At 38.0% G+C, this 19,466-nt stretch overlaps 1 protein-coding gene and 1 long non-coding RNA gene across 2 annotated transcripts; one reads left to right on the top strand and one right to left on the bottom strand.

Annotated features, from left to right (window-relative positions):
* Positions 1 to 1,776: 1,776 nt before the first annotated feature.
* On the bottom strand, positions 1,777 to 10,810 carry vdac2 (voltage-dependent anion channel 2). Its single transcript, XM_017464455.3, has 9 exons — positions 10,652 to 10,810; positions 8,661 to 8,730; positions 8,521 to 8,570; positions 8,047 to 8,199; positions 7,904 to 7,956; positions 3,800 to 4,027; positions 3,397 to 3,547; positions 2,917 to 2,974; positions 1,777 to 2,690 (listed from the first exon to the last, which is right to left on the bottom strand). Exons 2-9 carry the CDS (start codon positions 8,725 to 8,727, stop codon positions 2,599 to 2,601), a joined length of 852 nt encoding a protein of 283 aa, XP_017319944.1. The 5' UTR covers positions 8,728 to 8,730; positions 10,652 to 10,810; the 3' UTR covers positions 1,777 to 2,598.
* Positions 10,811 to 13,704: 2,894 nt separating this feature from the next.
* LOC108262217 (uncharacterized) lies at positions 13,705 to 18,578 on the top strand. The gene is made up of 3 exons (XR_006982191.2): positions 13,705 to 13,853; positions 16,506 to 16,570; positions 16,829 to 18,578. It is a non-coding gene; the product is annotated as an uncharacterized LOC108262217 (long non-coding RNA).
* Positions 18,579 to 19,466: the final 888 nt, after the last annotated feature.

The following is a 19,466-nucleotide window of genomic DNA, read 5'->3' as shown; positions in this document are numbered from 1 at the left end:
TGCTGCTGAGCATGAAAACAAGGTCTAAATGTCATTATGAGTTGCAGTTTACGGGAACATGATATGAGCAGAGCATAAGGAAATATAATGTACTGCATGCATGCAAAGATAATGGACTGCATGGCACTGTAGCAGCTAAACCCAGATAATGCTTAGCTGTGCCTCCCCTTGGCAAGCAACACCAAACTAGCCTAGTTAGAGAAGTTTTATATTTTATCAGTCTGGTAGTCCTACAAACAGTGACAAACCCTGAGACGTTTTATGATAAATCCAACTGTTTCTGATTATGTTATATATTGATGCACGCTAAAAATACTGAAAAAACTATGAGAATCTTTTTGTAGTGTATTTATGTAGTTCTGTTGGAGATTTTTTGGCCACTCGAACCATCCTCTTCACAGTACAGACACACGTCCAATTCCAGGTTGATTCATAACGATTCCAGTTGACTGGAACTTCATTATTGCTCTGATGGTGGAAATGGCCATTTTCAATGCTTGTGCTATTTTCTTATAGCCACTTCCCATTTTGTGAAGCTCAACAACCTTTTGCCGCACATCATAGCTATATTTTTTGATCTTACCCATTGTTATGAATGACTAAGGGAATTTCACCTATGTGTTACTTAATATTTATACCCCTGTGAAACAGGAAGTCATGGTTGAACAATTTCCTGTTCCTCGTCACCCAGGTGTACTAAAAAAAAAAAAAAAAGTAAAATATCAATGGGAAGATAATTAAAAAATATTTTTCTCCTATGAATTCATAGAGGTGCCAATAATTGTTACACACACCTATATTTAACAAAGATATTGTTTTTGATAAATCTGTTGTATTTGCAATTGTTTGATATCCATTAAAGCAGAGTATTTTTGTGAATTTTTTTGAACAAAAGATCAAAAGTTTAAACAACAAAGACAACTTTTCACAGCCTTCCTTGCTCATATTTACCAAGGGCGCCAATATTAGTGGAGGGAACTGTAGATTTAAACATGGTCACTGTCAAGCAGTAGTTTCCTCTCCAGCCTCAATTTTTTCTTCTCTGGAAGTAAATAAGACCAAAAAAAAAAACCTCAGCATGTCATGTTAAGATACTGCAAAGCCCTCCATTCAGGAGATATTTTCATGTGGCTGAAATATAAGTTACAAAGTGTGGACACTGGAGACTCCTTCCAAAAATGTTAAACAGCCTCCTCAAAGAAAGCTTCACCATATCAATTTATTTTTATAAAAAATCCATTCATGTGGATCCAGTCAATACAGGTTTCTGTGAATTATCCGTTATTTTTTATAGAAATGTATCAGAATGCGTGCACAAACCTGTAATAGTAGGAACTATTGTAATTCTCGATTACAGCTTTTAATTGACACCTTCTGACAAATCAGAATAAAGAATTTAACAGCTCTGCTATAAAACGCTTCAGAAAGTTCACAGAACTAGTTGAGAGACATGATGTGGTCCATGTGTAACCAGACCCAAGTAACAAACACATGCAGAATCACCCTCTATAAAACATACACAAGTCCATAGCCAACAGTTAAAAACTAAATGCTGACTGGAGTTTAGAGCAAAATTTAAATGATCAGAAGACAATGTTCTTCAAGGGGTGAAACCTTTTCTCCAGAGAAAATCACATCAAATATGGTTTTGCAGTCTCCATATAAATGTTTGACAACTCAAAGAATATTTTTGTGGTTCTAGAAGAAACCCCCCCCCAATGTAGAATGTGGTAATTAAACAGTTAATTCATTAAAATAAAAACAGTACTCAAGCAATTACATGGGGTTCAAAGACTTTATTGAAAAGTTTACACATACACATGAGGACCTTCAAGGTTTTGTGAAAGCACGACCTCAGCAAGTCAGGTTCGTAATGGCGACATTGAAAGCTTTAGGTACAGAACTCAAAACATCCATTTTGGCATTATCCTAAGCTTCACCTAGTCATCTCTGCAGAACATTAAAAAACAAAATGATAGCCATACTCTCCCAAACAGGTTCAATTGCTTTCATTCATCCATTTAGGCCACCCAAAAACTGCTTAGCTTAAGGGCAGGTTTCAAGTACAACTGTGTTTCAAATCCTAATGGCTGACCGAAGGGGAATTGTATTATGGAGCAAGTTTCTTCTTATGTGTATGGAAAAGAACATTTAAATAGAAGCAGATATGAGCTTTAAAATGTAGTTAATGGTTGCACACATTAATTTCAGATGACTAAGGAATATCAGGTGATAGAAATAGGTGAAAAAAATAATAATCCATCATTCTCCCAAATACCATCAATACCTTACTACAGAGGAAATGCAACAATGTAGATTAGACACCCACCACTGGAGAGCATTAAACTGTCAAAGGAGTGTGAGATTCAGATAAGAAATCAAATTTGCAGCTGAACCAAAAGTGTTTAAGAGTACCACTAACCAAAAAGACACCACGGGGAAAAGAATGAACACCACAGCAATGGTTACTAAAAATGGTCGTATTTGTTGGAGTCTTTGAACACATCCCTTCCCATCCAGAATTCCCCTGCTGGTTACGATTTAAGGCCAGATTCCTCTGATATTCCCTTGTCCCTGATCGAGTGCAAGTGCAGGACATTAGGCCTCCAGCTCCAGCCCCAAACCCAGCTTATGGCCACCTGAATTGATGCTCTTTCCATCAACCAGGGCAGACAGGGTCAGCTTCACGCCTGCACAAAACCATTACAGCATGGTTACAAGCGGGCCCCAGGTTCGCTTTAACCAAAATACGTTAAATATTTTACACAATGTGAAAGTGAAGTCTCTTTCTGTATGATATATGTATGTGTGTATTATTACTTCATTAATATAATAATATAATATATAATGTGCTAATATGCAAGTAAAAACTCCTGCATAACAAATACTTGGCTGATAGAAAGAACAAAACCATACCTGGTCTCAGAGTTTGTGTGTATCCAACACCAACAAGGCTGGTATTGTTCACTTTGGCCTGGAAGGGAGGTGATATTTAAATGCAGAAACTGAATAACTTCATTCATAATGTTCATAGCATTTACCCTTGAAATTACATTGCTAGTCACAACTATGCAAATCTGATGCTTTGGCTACGTTTTGTAATTAATTGCATTATAGTTGTTAAGAGAATGGTTAATTAATTAGGAACATGTTCTTGTTAGGAATTATGATCACGAAGGCAAAACAACACCAGCGCTAAATGCTGAAGTAATCAATGGGAATGTGTCTTGCTGCTTAGAGTCACTAAACTGCATACCTATATACCTACAAAAATGAATATTGATGGTTTGTACTATATAAACTGCATTATACAAGGCACAATATAAAATTATATGATATTATTAATCACCTGGGTTACTTTAGAATATTCACAGAGTAAAGAGTCCATGCACTCACACTAATGGAGGCATCCTTGTCCAGCTGGTACTTAGCAGCGATGCCAAAGCGTGTGCTGTTACTACCTGCAGTCCAGGCCAGGTTCACGGCTGTCTCCAGATTATCACTCACTTTCTGATAGATCGAGCCACCAAACTCCGCACCATCATTGCTGCAGAGAGCAGAAGAACAGTCAACAGGAAGTTCTCTCAGGAAGTATTTTCATATCTACCTGAATACTCCAGAATACAATGATACAGATATAACGATATCCAGTGCCACGTTCCATCACTACGGACATTTCCGTCTCAAAATGTCACCTACAACGCTTATTCTCAAAGAAACGGTACTAAATGAAATGCAAATGCAAATTAAACTCCCCTACAACATCAAAGACTGTACACCTGTACACATCTGTACTTACACATTGGTGTGCAGCTGGAAGTCACCGGTCTTGTATCCTACAGCAAAGTTGTTCTGGGTCATCTTGGACTTGGCTGTGTCGAAGGACATCTGGTAACCAGCAAGCCATCCTTCATAACCAACCACAGCAGCAGCATGGATAGTTGGACCAGCAAAGTCAAAGTCAACATCGCAGCCCAAGTTGACATATTCCCGTTTGTAGGCCGTCTTGACTTTTCCACTCTTCTTGCTATTATAACAAGGTCAATGGTAGCGGTTAGGTGAGCATTTTAAAACATGGACTGTTCTCCAAGGCAAGCAAGAGCTAAACCTGTAAAACCAATCCTGTACAAACAATGTAGGTCAAGCAGAGATTAACAACAGTACTACGAATTCAGGAGAAGTGGTGTAGTAAACTCACTAGCCCCACTGCAGAATGTAACTCCATATACACCTCAGCAATAACTAAAAATAAGGTTTTAAACACTGGTGCTGGTGAAGAGAATAAATGGTTCCCTCAAGCTGCACTATAAATCAGGCCTTGTATTTGCTTGTGGTCAGCATAAATACTGCTATTTTAGGAGGACAATGTTAAAAATAATCAAACCATTGGAAAAATGCTGGGTTTGTATTTCTTATTAAATATTACTTCCACATTATTGCACGACACAAAGTGTCACCATTAAGCTCACAACAATTAATCAACAAAAAATTAGTATTGAAGCTATTATCATTCAAATCCATCATTAAAATAGTAAAAAGTCTGCAACAAACTTCATCTTCAGTTATGAAGCACACTGGCATGTAGTAGGCTACTTCATATATATAATAAAAAGGTATTTGATGGAAAAAGGCAGAAAATGTTACAACAGAGGAAATGGTACAATCAAATTAAAACTTCCTCCAAACAGTTTACATTAGACTACAGTGTTGGCCTCACAACAAAACTGATGGGTTATTTTTTCAAGATTACGACTCTAATGGTTTTAACTATTGACTGATTCCCGTCCATGTTCATGAAGCTACGCCAGGATCTTAGGTGTCCCGTGGTGTCTACAAAATGACTGACAGGAGGACAAACAACACGAACAAGCATCTCTGGCAGAAGATCAGATTTCCAAGTCTGGGTTTTCTAAGCAAATTAATATGATTTTGCTGACCCCCTGCTTTTTTCAAACCATGTTCCAGGTTATTTGTACAAGTAGGGACCCAAAAAAAGAAAAAGAAAATCACCACTGTAACTTGAAACAGTGCGGTATAGAATTCACTGGGTCTGTGGCAAAAGAAGCCAGACAGCAAGTACTTGTGCCACTGTTACTAAAAACACAGGTCTTGATGTACAGCTGTTGCTTAGAGTAGGGGTGTAGAAATCCGACCCCAGAGTCGAATGGGGCCCATAATCAGATGTTAAATGGCCCGCAGCTTCTCTCTTGGAACGTATGATAGGTGGCCCAATGGTAAACACGTTGAAATTTTTCCTTTCACATGACTATGGCAGTAGAATAGCTAAAATGCATGAGCCTTTTGCCTCCCTCCGAGTACACCTGCAATTTAAATCAATCAGTAGAATGATATGACACTTGAGTACTTTGAGGTCTAATCTGGCCACCTTTTTAAAAACTATGGAAACAACTGAATTCCTGGCTTAGAGAAGGTAATGTCAGCGTAACGGCCATATAGGCCAGTTAAGCCCAAAGTACACTTTTTTTTTGGCACATATGCTAGTGTATGTGCACAGCCTTCCAAAGTATACTCCAATTGACATGAATGCGTACATAGGCGGTCAACGCATGCGCATTACGACATCTTGCACTACCCCTCCAGGCCTACAAGAATCAGTACAGAGCAGTAAAGCAGGTCTTCTGGCGTGAGGGACGACAACGAAGAATTAATCACAACACCACAAAGAATAATAGAGGAGAAAGACATGCTGCTTCACTTGTTACTAGAGGAAGAACAAATTTTTAAAAAAGAGAAAGAAGATAGTCTGTGCGACCACTCAACCAGAAAAGGGAGACAGACTCCAACGTCGAAAACTGGTAAGTTAACCGAATGTGCCGTTTTAACTATGCTATGCTGTCTGTACCATTCATTTCTGACTTATTGTTATTATTTCAGAACGAGTTTAGTGTAAAGACGTGGAAGAAGAGGAACCAGTTCACGCTAGTGCAAGAAGAAATTTTTGAACGCTTGAGCAAGTATGATGAAGAGAGGGGGGACTGATGAGGAACATTTGCATTTTGGTAAGATGATGGTGAGGGAGCTGTCCAAAATGAGTACACGGAGCAAAAACAATACCTGTTTGAAGTTACATCAAATGCAATTCAAGGAGCAGATGGAGGACTCCAACTCTGCAGAGCCAAAATATTAATTAATTAATTAATTAATTAATTAATTAATTAATACACTTTCATTCTTACCCTTAGGGCTACAACTAACGAATATAATATATTAATATTATATAAACATTTTAAAAACTTTCCTATGGACCCCCTGCAATAACACCACTGACCACTAGGGTTCCGCAGAAACACTGCACTAGATGGTAGAGTACATTGTGCATAGTGTAAGTGTACAATACGTCATTTGAGACAACTTTAGTATTTAGTCTCCGAAGAGTGTTTTCAGAGCAGAAGTAACGTAATGAGTAAATGTACCACGCGCAGACCAACTAATTGATAGAGATTCATTGACAACGATTTTCATAATCGATTATTATCCATTAGTTGTTGCAATTCTCTTACCCTAACCCATTTCTGTATTTTTGATCACTTTTATTACCTTTTTACTTTTCATGTTTTTGCACATAAAAACAAGTATCTCTCACAGCAAAGTCTGAACCTCAATAATTCTCAAAAAGATGTTGAGATTTGTAAACAACATGGACGCCCCATGCCAATCACTGCAGCACTTAATTTACTCAAACAGCTATAAAAGAGGGTCGTCATTACGCTATCGCCACAAAACTTTTCATTAGGGGACACCATTTATGGTTATGCATTTAAAAAGAAGTATGTCTTGTAAAATAGTGTACTGTGATCTTTAGTGTACTTTTGTCTGTTGAAGCTGTGGCCTATGATGCCATTTTGCAAATGTAACACAGCCGATTAAAATTTATGATCATTTGATCATTTTCATAATATATGCTAAACCTACGTTTGTGAACTAGTCCTAGGATTTTTGCAAAATTGCTGTCAAATTACTTGGCAGAGTCTGAAACTCAATAAATATGAAACATTTATTTTGCAAACAACAAGGCCACCCACGGGCCACTCAAATATTGCAAGGTGATAGGGATATGTTAATCCACTCTAACAGCCAAGCAAACCCACAATCTTTTCTCTTTTTTTTTTTTTTTTTTACCCCCAGTATCACTGCTCCTTCCCTTTAACTCCTTTGTTGCCCTAACATATCTGTCACAAAGTCATTTCCACCTCTGTGTGCAGAATGTGTCGTCCTTGCCCAGTGCTTGGGAAATTTTGCCACGAGTTAACACCCATATACAAATCCTTATACTCTTTAAGACTAGAATTATAAAAATGCAGGTACTCTGTAACCTCCTCGCACAAGCTCTCATCTATTATCGTTCTAACTGTCACTCGCTTCCATTTTCTCTTCGACTACCTTGAGAATCAGCGGCCCTGGGTCACTGTTGTCACCTTGTGGAACAACTAAATAGAGCAGAAGAATTAAATGCACATGTGAGACCCGTGTATACAAAGTATGCTCGGTTAAACAAATCTGGCGGCACACTTACTCTGCTGATGATGAAATTTGTGTCACGTGTACTGTACACTGTTCCTAGTGTACGCATAAAAAGTGAAGCATACTTTGGGCTTTACTCAACTCACACTATGTAGGGCCTAGACATGCTCTGCCCTGGCTGATCTACGCATCCACCATGTTTCTGCTACAAGACGACAACATAGGATTTATTCTATATGGTATCGGGTTGCAACTACCCTCATGCTCTGTAGGAGTCAACGGATGTTTCTATATAAGACAAAGGTGTCTTTAACTCGTCTTCAAGTTGCCACTGAGACATACACAGAGCTCAAGAGTATACCTCCTTCAGAAAACTAGAAGTTCATAATCAATCAAAGCTTCAAAAGATTAAGAAATTTACCCTGTGTTTGGTGAGAAGGTTGTATCAAAAGTCAGCTTCAGCCCTTTCGCAATCTAAAAAGACAGCCAGAAATGCTATTAAGTGCAACGCTCCACATAAAGTAATCACACAAATCTTTTTTGATTCTGTCTCTGCAGTCAGACCTGGTCTTCAATGGTGATCTCTGTCCCTAGAGTGTTGTCAGTGTTCCACTTCTCCGTAAAGGTCAAGCCATACTCAGACCTCTTGTATTTAGTTTCCAGACTGCCCACCACTTTGCTGGTGTCAGTGTTGGAGGAACCTGAAGTCTTGAACTCCTGCAGAGGGACGATAAAGCGCAACATTTTACATCACAGGTTCAAATTCCACAGCAATCGACAATCACAACTGTTTGATTTGTTAAATAAAAGACAACACACACACACACACACACAATAGAACACTGTTAAGCTTAGACAATCCACATTAATGCAAATGACAGGAAAAAATTTAAAAATCAATTGCATCAATCCTGGTTAATTTATTCTAAATACAATTACAATTAAAAACACCACGTTGTCTCAGGGTAATAGAAAGAAGAAAACAAACAACTTTTAATATGATCATTAAAACCAGAGATTGAAGCATCATCTACTTACCACTCCACTGGCTGATTTTGTCTTGACATCAAGTTTCACCAGACCAAAGCCTTTCAGAAAATAAAGCAAGTTAACAACAAGGAACACACACCCACTAAAATGGCAATTGATTTGTCTGTTCTATTAGCCAGTCGCATTACCATATCCTTTGTTGAAGATGTCCTTGGCAGATTTTCCAAGATCAGCATATGCTGGGGGGACTGCCATTGTCTGTGAAGTACAAAGAAAGAGTGGTCAAGTAAATAAACATCACTCACTAGTAATTCAGAGCAAAAACACACACACACAACTGAAACACAGCAACTGCTAATTGGCACAAGTGCAAAAGTCTTATGTGAAAAGGGTGTGAATAAACACCCACAGAAGATTATCTCTGGTTTGCCATATTTCCTCTCAAAGGTATAGTCCTATTAGCTTGCTGCACACAGACGGGTGAGCTAATCAGACATGACATCAGGCCACACCTTTAGGAGTCCTTCATGAGAAAGTGAACACAATTAAATATGCTGCGCTGCATTCCAGGACAGTCTATTGTACTGGAATATTTCTGACATAACTCCTGTGTGAGCAGGTGTATACACAGGGTGTCCCAAAAGTCCCCATACAAAGAGGAAATTAACACTTTTGAGCAAAAATTTGTCCAAAATTCTCTCACTTAGTTTATATTATAGATTTATTTTTTTCACACAGACTTTAAGAACACCTTTGACAAAAGAAGGACGCATTGAAATCGTTCCTGTGGCTGGATCGGGAAGCTGTCGCAAGATTGTGATGGACTTTAACAGGAAACAAGGCAAGTACATCTCTCTCTCTCTCTCAGACACACACAGCTGCCAAACTTATTAACAAATTCAAAAAGACCGGAAGTGTTACCAAACCAGAAGCGGACCTCCACAAACATCCACTGATGAAAGCACAACCGACGTGGTGCAGGCAAACATAGTCCCCCATGTATGGAGACTTTTAGGACACCCTGTATTTAATATAGACTCAAGGCCTGCATGACCCATCTTGTCCTTGCCCTTCATGGTGACCACGTGAGAGAAATGTCCAGCCTTTCAAATCATACCTTTGCAATAGCTTCTGCTGTAGCATTAAACCACAAACAGCCAGCACTCTGTGTTTAATTGATGATTGTCCAATCGATTTAGGGAAGAAATGTCTTTGAGAGAACAGGGTGCTCCTTAGAGATCACTGCTCCACTTATTAAACGTCCTATTGACCAGGTTGCTAAGTACTAAAAGCACAAATGCCTTGACAATTAAGTTAAATAACCATAAAAAGCGAGAATACTGAGGAGATATGGACAAGGTTAAAAGTGGAAGCCATCTTGGCCAGAGACCGGCTGCTCACACTGACATGATGCGGTTACTCACCGGCAGATCCCCACCCCCTGAGCATGCGCTTTCACTGGCTAATCAAGACCTTTCAAAACCGCTCTGTTTTACAACCAAGTACCCCATACTCACACGTTTAGGTCACGAAAATCACGTTTACTGGGTTATACAGCTGATGCGGTTAGGCAAACAGCTTTCGGGAGCATTGTGCCACCATTCAGCAGCTATGCTGCTAGCTTGCTTGCTAACAGTTATCTAGCTAATTAAAAAAAAAATCCGCATAACCGGATCTTCTGCACGGTGTAGTTTCACTTCATTCTCACCAGCACTGTTAAATAAGAAAAACAGGCGGAGGCATCCCCGTACACAAGCTTCCTGCGCGTGTGTGCGTGCTGGAATCCACGAAACCGTCGCTGATCCTCCTGTAACAGGGTGGATTCAGTCACGTTAGCCTGTCATTGACCGGGCTACAGCCACGAGCTGCTCTCACCGCGCCGGTATATCAGCACATGAGCTCTAATCCACATCTCCCTCTTTCTCTCTCAACACACACACGGACTCTGACAGACTAACGCGTGCTAGCTTCACTGGAACTCTAAACAGTTTGGCATCATAGCTACATTACCCTAAGAGCGACAGAGCACGAGCTGCCATTTAGACAGAGCTAGCTAAGCTATCCAGCAAACTAGCGCGAGCATGCTAACAAAGTGGAAAGCAGGGTTATACAAGTTCCGAAACCATCCACATGGAAATACATGGCATATCTGAGATTTTACTTCGCTCATATAACTTACCTGCTAATAAATGGATGTGTGGATTAACTTAAAATAAGTTTAATCAACTTAACCCCAGGACTAAACGGCCGTGGTGAACCGAAAGGATTGGAGGGCGAACTGAAGGAGACTGTACAGCACAGAGATCTGTCGCTACCCGATATGCCTCCCCTGCCCAATTGGAATTGCGCATGCGTAACGTTAGAACGCATGCGTAGTACAAACCAGGCAGCAGCGCATATGGCTGAATTCCAAACCGCTCCTTAATAGTGCACTACATAACGTGAACAGACCTTTATTTCCTTGCCTATATAGTGCACTTATATAGGGAATAAATAGCTATTTGAAACGCAAAGGAAGTTTCCAAACCTTTCACCCTTCATGGACCTATTCTGTCAGCCATCGCGTTTGTGCCTGCTAGTATATACATATTTTATTATAAATTAGTATTGAGTATAGCTAGTCTATGCTATTTTCAGCATGTAAACTAATAATAATCGTGCATATTATATTAAGAAGAACACCAAACTAGATCAGGACATAGTTTGTAATTATAACAGACATGAAGTATAACTGACTTGACCCTCCAGAAGTATTGGCACTCTTCATGATAATGAGCAACAATCTATATATCAAAAGAACGATATTTAATAAGTGACATTTTGAGCTCAAAGAGGGATGATAGTTTGTTTTTTTCTACAAAATTCTCTGCCCCCTTAAAAATAATACTTTTTCATGCCTGCCCTATAAAGCACAATACTACTGAGTCACTTCCTGTAATGTCTAAATGTGTTAGAGACGCTTATAATGTGATCTTGGACCACTCCTCCATCCAGAAAATTTTAAGCTCCTTTATTTTCTTAGGTTTGTGTATGTGGACTTCTCTCGAATTAATTCAGACTGCAGGTTTTCAGTAGGGTTCAAATCCAAAGTCTGAGATTGTCGTTGCAAAATATTGGTTATGTGTAGAGTGGGAAGTATGTTTGTTTTATCATCTTGTTCAAAGCTCTATCTATGACCAAGTCGGAACCTCCTGGCAGAGGCAACCAAGTTTTAGGCTGAAATATCCTCCTACTCTGCAGAATTCATGATGACATCAATCTTCACAAGAGCCCCTGAACCACCAGCCATAAAACAATCCCAAAACCTCAGTGATCTACCTCTATATGTTACAGCAGATATCAGGTGCTTTTCCTTGTATGCTGTCCACTTTTGATACCAAGCACGATGATGATGTGCTTGACCAAAAAGTAAGATTTTGGTCTTATCTGATCACTACATGCGATGCCAACTGTAGTTGTAATCACGATGCCTTTTGTGAGATAATATCAGGAAGGGCTCCTTTCCTACAAAGCTTCAAAATAGATAAATAATTAGTAGTATTTAACAGTTGGTTTTGAAACTTGACTACCACGAGAATAAACTAAATTGTGTAAACTGACTCTTTTGTCATGGGTCCTGGCAAATTTACAACTGTTTCAGACATGTGAAACTTTTTGTTATTGCTCTAATTATTTTTATGCATTTAAAATAAATAAATAAATAAATTTTTAAAAATCCATTAACTGGTTTGTGTAAGTCAACAACCATCTGTCTCTTTTAATATGAAAGTTTTTTTCTCATAATAATTGATTACAAAGAGTTTTTAAATGTATACAGCTTCATACTCCCCCTCATATTTATGCACCACTTCTTACAATTCCTAACATGGGTTCCACTCATTACTAATATGAATGTAAACTATTTGTGTTAGTGAACTGGACTATTCATTCTCACAGCTATATATATATATATATATATATATATATATATATATATATATATATATATATATATATATATATAATGTGTGTGTGTAATATTATGTGAGTTAAGTGTTTATGGAAATTACATATTTTAATACATCATTAAGAAAAACTGTGTAATGTTATCTTTGAATATTATGACTCATATTGATGTTGGCCTTGATGTTGGACTTTATCATACTATTAGACAGAATGCAACAGAAGTGGAGTGCAAAAATAGTCAGCAATTATACAACAAATAAATCTACAGACATGGGTTTGAAACTGCTGAGTCTGAAATATGTTTGTTGCACATGTTCTGTAATGTACAGGGAGAACATGTGAAACTCCACACAGACTGTAACCTGATCTCAGGATTGAACTATCCCTGGAGCTGTGAGGCAGCAACGCTACCCACTGCACCACTGTGCCCATATACTCATTTACTGTTGTAGGATATTTGGTAGTTATGTATGTATTTGGTAATGAACAAAACTGTTTGATACATCACAGTCATTCTAACTTGATTTCAGATTTTATTTGTATAGTATTTTCTAGAGATGGGGTACTCAATCCCCAGTCCGATTATGAACGAACTCAGACTTGTCACGCACTCGGGTAAATTTGTACTCGGACTCGACACGGACTCGAACATTTTGGACTATTTCCAAGTACAGTCAAGTCCGTGTCATGTGTGACATGAAAAGAAAGATAAAAAATAAATAACATAAATATTAAGATAGCAAGAAATTAATGAATATCTCCCTGCCTGACCAGCGTGTGCGTGTTTCAAGTGTGTGAGCGCAGGAAGTACCGAACTGAGTACTCTTTAGCGGCTTATAACACTTGGTCTGGCCGAGTATTCATGCAAACACAGTCGGTTATGTCTTAAATGAATGTAATCAGTTGGGTGGAAAATCGGAGGTGTGTCAATACAGTATATTGGATCTGTGCATTAGGTCTTAAAGTGTCAGCAGTCTACTATAATAAACCTGTTGCTATCATTAAAGGGGTCATATCATGATTTTTAAACATTTTTAAATGTTCATTATTTTGTTTATTGAGTGTAATAGAATAGGTTAGCATGATTTAATGTTCAAAAAACACAGTATTTGTCACATACTGTATATATCGCAGTACTTCTATTCCTAGGCTGCCTGAAACACTCAGATTTCTCCAAAGCCCCTCCTTCCGAAAAGCCCAAAGTGCTCTGATTGGCCAGCTGACCCGTTGCGTTGTGATTGGCCAGAAACCTCAAGCGTGTCGGAAATATAATGCCCCTTGGGTTAGCTTCAGCCTCCAAGGCTCCTAAAATCAATTCTAAGCTCCTAAGCAACATGTCGTTGGTTTTACCATATCAGTTTGAGCCCGAGTCAGATTCAGAAAATGCGGATGATCGAGAGGAACCAACTTTGCAAACATGACTTGACTTCACAGTGGTAAGTTTTTATTTTGTAACTCTCTTGCCTTTCAGATATGATGTAAATTCCGACGGCCCACTGGCGGGCCATCTCGTTGTTAAGTGCAAGTCTATGCTATGTAAACAGCCTCTGTGTGTAGATAGGTACTCATGCAATATATCTTTGGAAAGCTAAGATTCTTGTGATTTGATTGATACAAACCGTTTCAAGATACAATCACAACAGCAGCTACAATCAACATCTCTGTCAGACCACCAGCATATAAAAAAAACACTTGAGGCAACTTAGCAAACATTAGCTAGCACATTAGCAAATGTCTACAGCTGAGCCCTGGGCCACAACACAAAACTCTGCATTTGAAAAGTCAAGAGCAGATGCTTCATAAAATAATCAAACATACAGGTTCTAATTCAGAAGCACAAGATTGTTTGGGAAAAGTGGGAATCGCCCCACTTTTCAGGACTAGCCTTTGTGTGTGGCCTGCGTTGTTCTTGCCCAGGTTCAGGAAGCTGTCATCCGTAAAATGCATTGTGCACAAGCAAACATTTGGGTTGTACTGCTCAGGAACAGCGTTATAAATAAACAGTAACCACCGATTCCTAATTTAATCAGTTTTCAGAAGGCCAAACAAAGGGTTATTGCTTTCGCAACGAAACACAAAGATTCTCCACGACATGGCACCTGAAGCCCCGCCTTCTTTCTTCATGGCTGCCTTTGGGCGGGATTATGCTGATAGTTCACGCTGTGGCGTAGACGTTTGCGGAAATAATATCTGGACAATATAGTGTGATACAATAACAAAACAGCTTAATTTGTATTTTCATACACTATAATATAATAAACATTGTACATATACCTCTATATCCCTTTTTTTTCCTTTGAAACCATTTTTGATAGGAAACTAGTTGAGGTGCTGATGACATGAAATAAAAATATTCAAAGGCAAGTTGTAATAGTTGTTTGTTTGTTTTTTTTTACATTTATGTTGCCATTGGTTTGTGAAGGTTACCATATTTTTTATATAATTTAACAGCTCAGTGTTGAGTTTACAATTGCAATTTCAAATCTTTTTCAATTTAATTACTTGCTGGACTCAACTCAGACTCAACCCCTTTTGGACTTGGACTCGACTGGTTAAAGACTTGGTCTCGACTTGTACTCGACAAAGGTGGACACGGACACAACACTAGTATTTTCAGTTGTGATTTTCAAGACAGTTTAATAATAGACAGTCTAATAATCATTTTGTCTTATAGCTGATTTACTTTCAGCTACAGTAGTTGAACTTCTATCTGTATTGCTTTTACTATTATTATTCTTCTAAATACATTATTCACAAATGCAACCTACATGGTATACAATTTGGAGCCTACTATTTCATGCTATATTCACTATGTGGCCAAACGTTTGTGGACACCTGACTATCACACCCATATGTGCTTGTTGAACATCCCATTCCAGATTTAATCCCCTTTAGCTGTTATAATAACTTCCACATTTCTGGGAAGGCTTTCCACTAGATTTTGGAGCATGTCTGTGGGGATTTGGACCCACTGAGCCGTAAGAGCATTAGTGAGATCAGGTTGTTGGGTGTTGGGTGAGGAGGCCTAGGGGACAGTTAGCATTACATTTCATCCCAGAGGAGATCAGTATTTTTTCATTGAGATCAGGAGTTTTTCCAGGTCATGTGAGTTCTTCCACTCCAACCTTGGCCATCCATGTCTTCATGGACCTCGCTTCTTGAACAGGGGCATTGTCACACTGAAACGTTGTGGCTCCTTAGTTGCAGTGAAGGGAAATTGTAACGCTACAACATGCAGAGACATCCTACAGAATTGTATGCTTCCAACTTTGTAACAAAAGTTTGGGGAAGAATGACATGGTCAGATGTCCACAAACTTTTGGCTATATAGCTTATTTATAAATAATAAAGCAAATTATGTATGCAACATTCTTTCTGTAGAGGTACTGTTGTGTTTCAAGTTGTGTTTTACAATAATATAACAATTTGGACAAAAAGCTCCTTGCAAAGTTGGCTAATTGTTTATTATGCTCGGTCAGGTCTCAGTAACCTTTTTGTCAATGAGTGTGTTCATGTCAACACATATAGACAGGCTGCCCAATGAGAAGGTTAGTTCTACAATCAGCACTGGAAGAAAGCAAAAATTAGTTATTGAACATTAGATTTGTTCAAAATTGTTTCAGGTGTGTAACTGATGCAGGTGGATACAGAACACACTTCCTCCACACATTTAAAAAAAAAAAAAAATTACATGCTGCACATGGCTTGAGTTGAGCCTGTGACTGATAATCACAAATATCTGCATGTGGGGGAAAAATCACACTACGTAAAATAAATAAATTATGAATAGAATAGCAATTTTCAATGGAGTGTTTTGTTTTTTTTTGCAGTTGGTTTTTTTTTTTTTTTTTTTTTTGGACTGACTGAACTGGGACGTGTGAAGTTTTGAGGGAGTGAATCAGCTAAATTAGCTCTCAGATTGGACTTGACAAGAAGGTATGAAGATGTCAAATATGATTATGTTCTGGTAAAGATGATATACCTAGGGATGTGTTTGGTGCCCAGGATTCCTAAATGCACTGACTGCATCAAAGCTCATTTATTAGCTAGGGGTTAGTGAATGATGATCATCCCTTTTTTGTTGGCAGATACCAGCTATTCATCAGAAACAACAACAACAAAATGATTGATATCCCCCCCCCAAGCAAGCAAAGTAAGTGGAAGGCTAATGGTATGTCTCAACCAGCTCTCTAGTTCAGTAGTCAGGGCACTGATTGGGGAGTCGGACATTTTTAGGGCTGTCTCAGTTGCAAAATCCTTCCAATGTACTGGAACGTTCGCTCCCTAAAAAAATCCCACAGTGCACCACAAAAACCAGGGAGCATCTATATTAACTGTGTGCTTCTCAATACTCAAATTGACCTAATTGATTAATTGACTTAAATTGTTTCCTCTTTCCTCCGTCCTCCAGCCCGTGACCCAGAAATGCTATGTCAGCCATCTTGAAGGACATATGAATTCGCTAATTGCACCACGAGGAGGTGAGGAGCTAGGAGCTAGGAGCGATACACAGGTGTATCCTATGCAAAAGTGTTTCTTGCTGAAAAACCTGATGCACGTATAAATTCCCCTCCTGCTTTACATCTGCCACAATCTCAAACAAAAGGTCCTTTGATGATGTGATGTATGCTTACAGTGAGTATTGTAATTAATTGATACTTGCATGTTTGGATACGCAAAGCTGCACAAAAGATGCGATAATTTATGTATTGTTTATTCATTCATTGTTGAATAACCCAGACATTTCACATACTAGAAAAGCATTTTGCTTTATTAAGAATGTTGTTATTAACCAAGCTCAAACAACATAACAGCACATTAAAAATAAGCACAACAGCAGATCCCTGAAGCGCAGTGAGGTCATCCAGCTGAGCACAGTCATCATTAATTGACGTCGCTTTTAAGTGACGCTTAAGAGAGCGAGGATATTCCATTTGCTTCGATTCTTCTCTCCTCACATCTCATCCTTGCATCCTTCCCTCATATCCAAAGCGGGTGGAGCTAAGATGCAAGGAAAGGAAGCGAGGAAAGGAAATAAGAAATGTGAAGCACCCATTTCCTAAAACATCTGTTTGGGAGGCTGGTATTCTCCAACGTAAATGAAAGTTGTCACATGGCTCTGTCTGCTGTTAAAAATAGAACTACTCATCAGAAAACTCGCTTGCCATCTACTGGTCAAAGGGTCAAATTGTAGAATAGGTGAAATATATTCAAGAGCAGTAATACACACAAAATAAAGTAAGACTGCATGAATACATTTCTTTGGATGAGCAGTTAGTGTATTCCTACTATACATTACATTATACATTGTGTGATGTATACTTACATACACAAACCTAGCTTCACTATAAGTAAATGTGTTCTTGTGTATTTTTGTGGGCTAATGTAGTATTATCTAAATTCATTAATGGGACACTGACCAAAGTATAAAATGTAACCATCCATACAACTGGTGTAAACATACATACTCATGTCTTACAGCGATGAAGCAGTGGGCTCTGTGGCAAGATTTCCCATTGTGAATGTATGGTATATTTTTTAAAGCAAATGGTATATGTTAAAGAAATCACTGAATAAATCAGTATGTTAATGGTATATATTAAATAAATCATTGAATAGATCAGTATGTTAAGGTTAAGCAATCAAAAGTAAGATCCAATCATGTGTAATATATAAGATCATAAGAGAGAATTTGTTTATCAAAGAAGCTAAAATCATTGAGCGCCCATTCTTCAGTTATAAATGTATCTTTTCTAGTAGGCTTGCTCTGTTATTTCTCAGAAAAATCACCTGCACCTGTATAAAAACACAGTTTGTACTCTGTCTTTTTAAGTCTGTATCTTTGAAGACAATGCATTTCTACTCTTTCTTTTTAAGTTACCAGTTTGATGTAAAGTGATTTCTTAAGATGTGTTGTTAAAATCCATGATGTAAGTCAGTAAAATAAAAGCTTCTTAGAAAATAAACTGATTGAACTAACGTCACTATTATAGATAAGATCTGAAGAAAGAAACGTAATTGCTGTCAGAAGTGTGATCAAGAAAATATGGGAAAACCCCCACCTAATGAGATCATTGTTTAAGTATTGTATAAAAGCATGAACATTGATTGTACTTATCAGATGATCTGTGGACTTTTATGATTCTTTAATAAAAGTCTGATTTTTGGCATTAAACCCCTTGACTCTGAGAGATTTTTACTTTGGCTAAGGTGATTTTCCAGACAAATGCTGTGGAAAACCCCTTCTGAATGCAATGCCACCTTGGAGGTAGATGCAAAATTTTGAAAAACTACAGCACTTATGGTGGATATACTGTATGTGGGGGGATCTAGTTCTCAATAGATAAAGATATGTTCAGGGATCTGCTTTGTAAGTAAATGCATTACTCAAACAACAGAAATGACTCAGCAGATAAGGACTTATTTATTTATTTTTTAAAATTTACTGTTGGACAGTAAATATATAGAAGAAGAATGGCAGCTGTAGGTCTGTCATCAATTCTGCTAAAATGCAGGCAATAGGTGATACAGTCCTGTGTAACAGAATATTACATACCCTGACATATATTAAATTCTATATATCTATCTTTCCTGCTTTGTTGATGCTCTGTTCTTCTGGTTCTTCTGCAGCCCAACTTTGAGACTGATGAAACCTTTTATATGTTTACATAAAGATTTTGTTGCATGCAACCTCAAGAGAACATTATAGTGTATTTATTGGACCAACATCACTTAAGTATTTGAATGACCTTTAATTTTACATTATCTTAATATAACACCTTATTTGTCTCTTTTTTGGGAGGTGATAGAGATGTGTAAAGCAAGAGATATCCCAACAGTCAGTGATTCAGTAAATCTCAAGTTGAAGCTGTTGAACAGATTGGATTTTCTTCTACTTCTTCTTCTTCTTATTATTATTATTATTATTATTATTATACTTATTGTTATTCTTCTTAATCTTCTTCTTCCATTATTATTATTATTATTATTATTATTATTTTCTTTTATTTATTCAATACAGGCAAATAATAAAACATAACCACACACGC

This window comes from Ictalurus punctatus, chromosome 3 (genome assembly GCF_001660625.3).
Source record: "Ictalurus punctatus breed USDA103 chromosome 3, Coco_2.0, whole genome shotgun sequence".
Lineage (NCBI taxonomy): Eukaryota > Metazoa > Chordata > Actinopteri > Siluriformes > Ictaluridae > Ictalurus > Ictalurus punctatus.
Note: the sequence above shows the minus strand (reverse complement) of the source record. Positions and strands in the feature narration are given on the sequence as shown.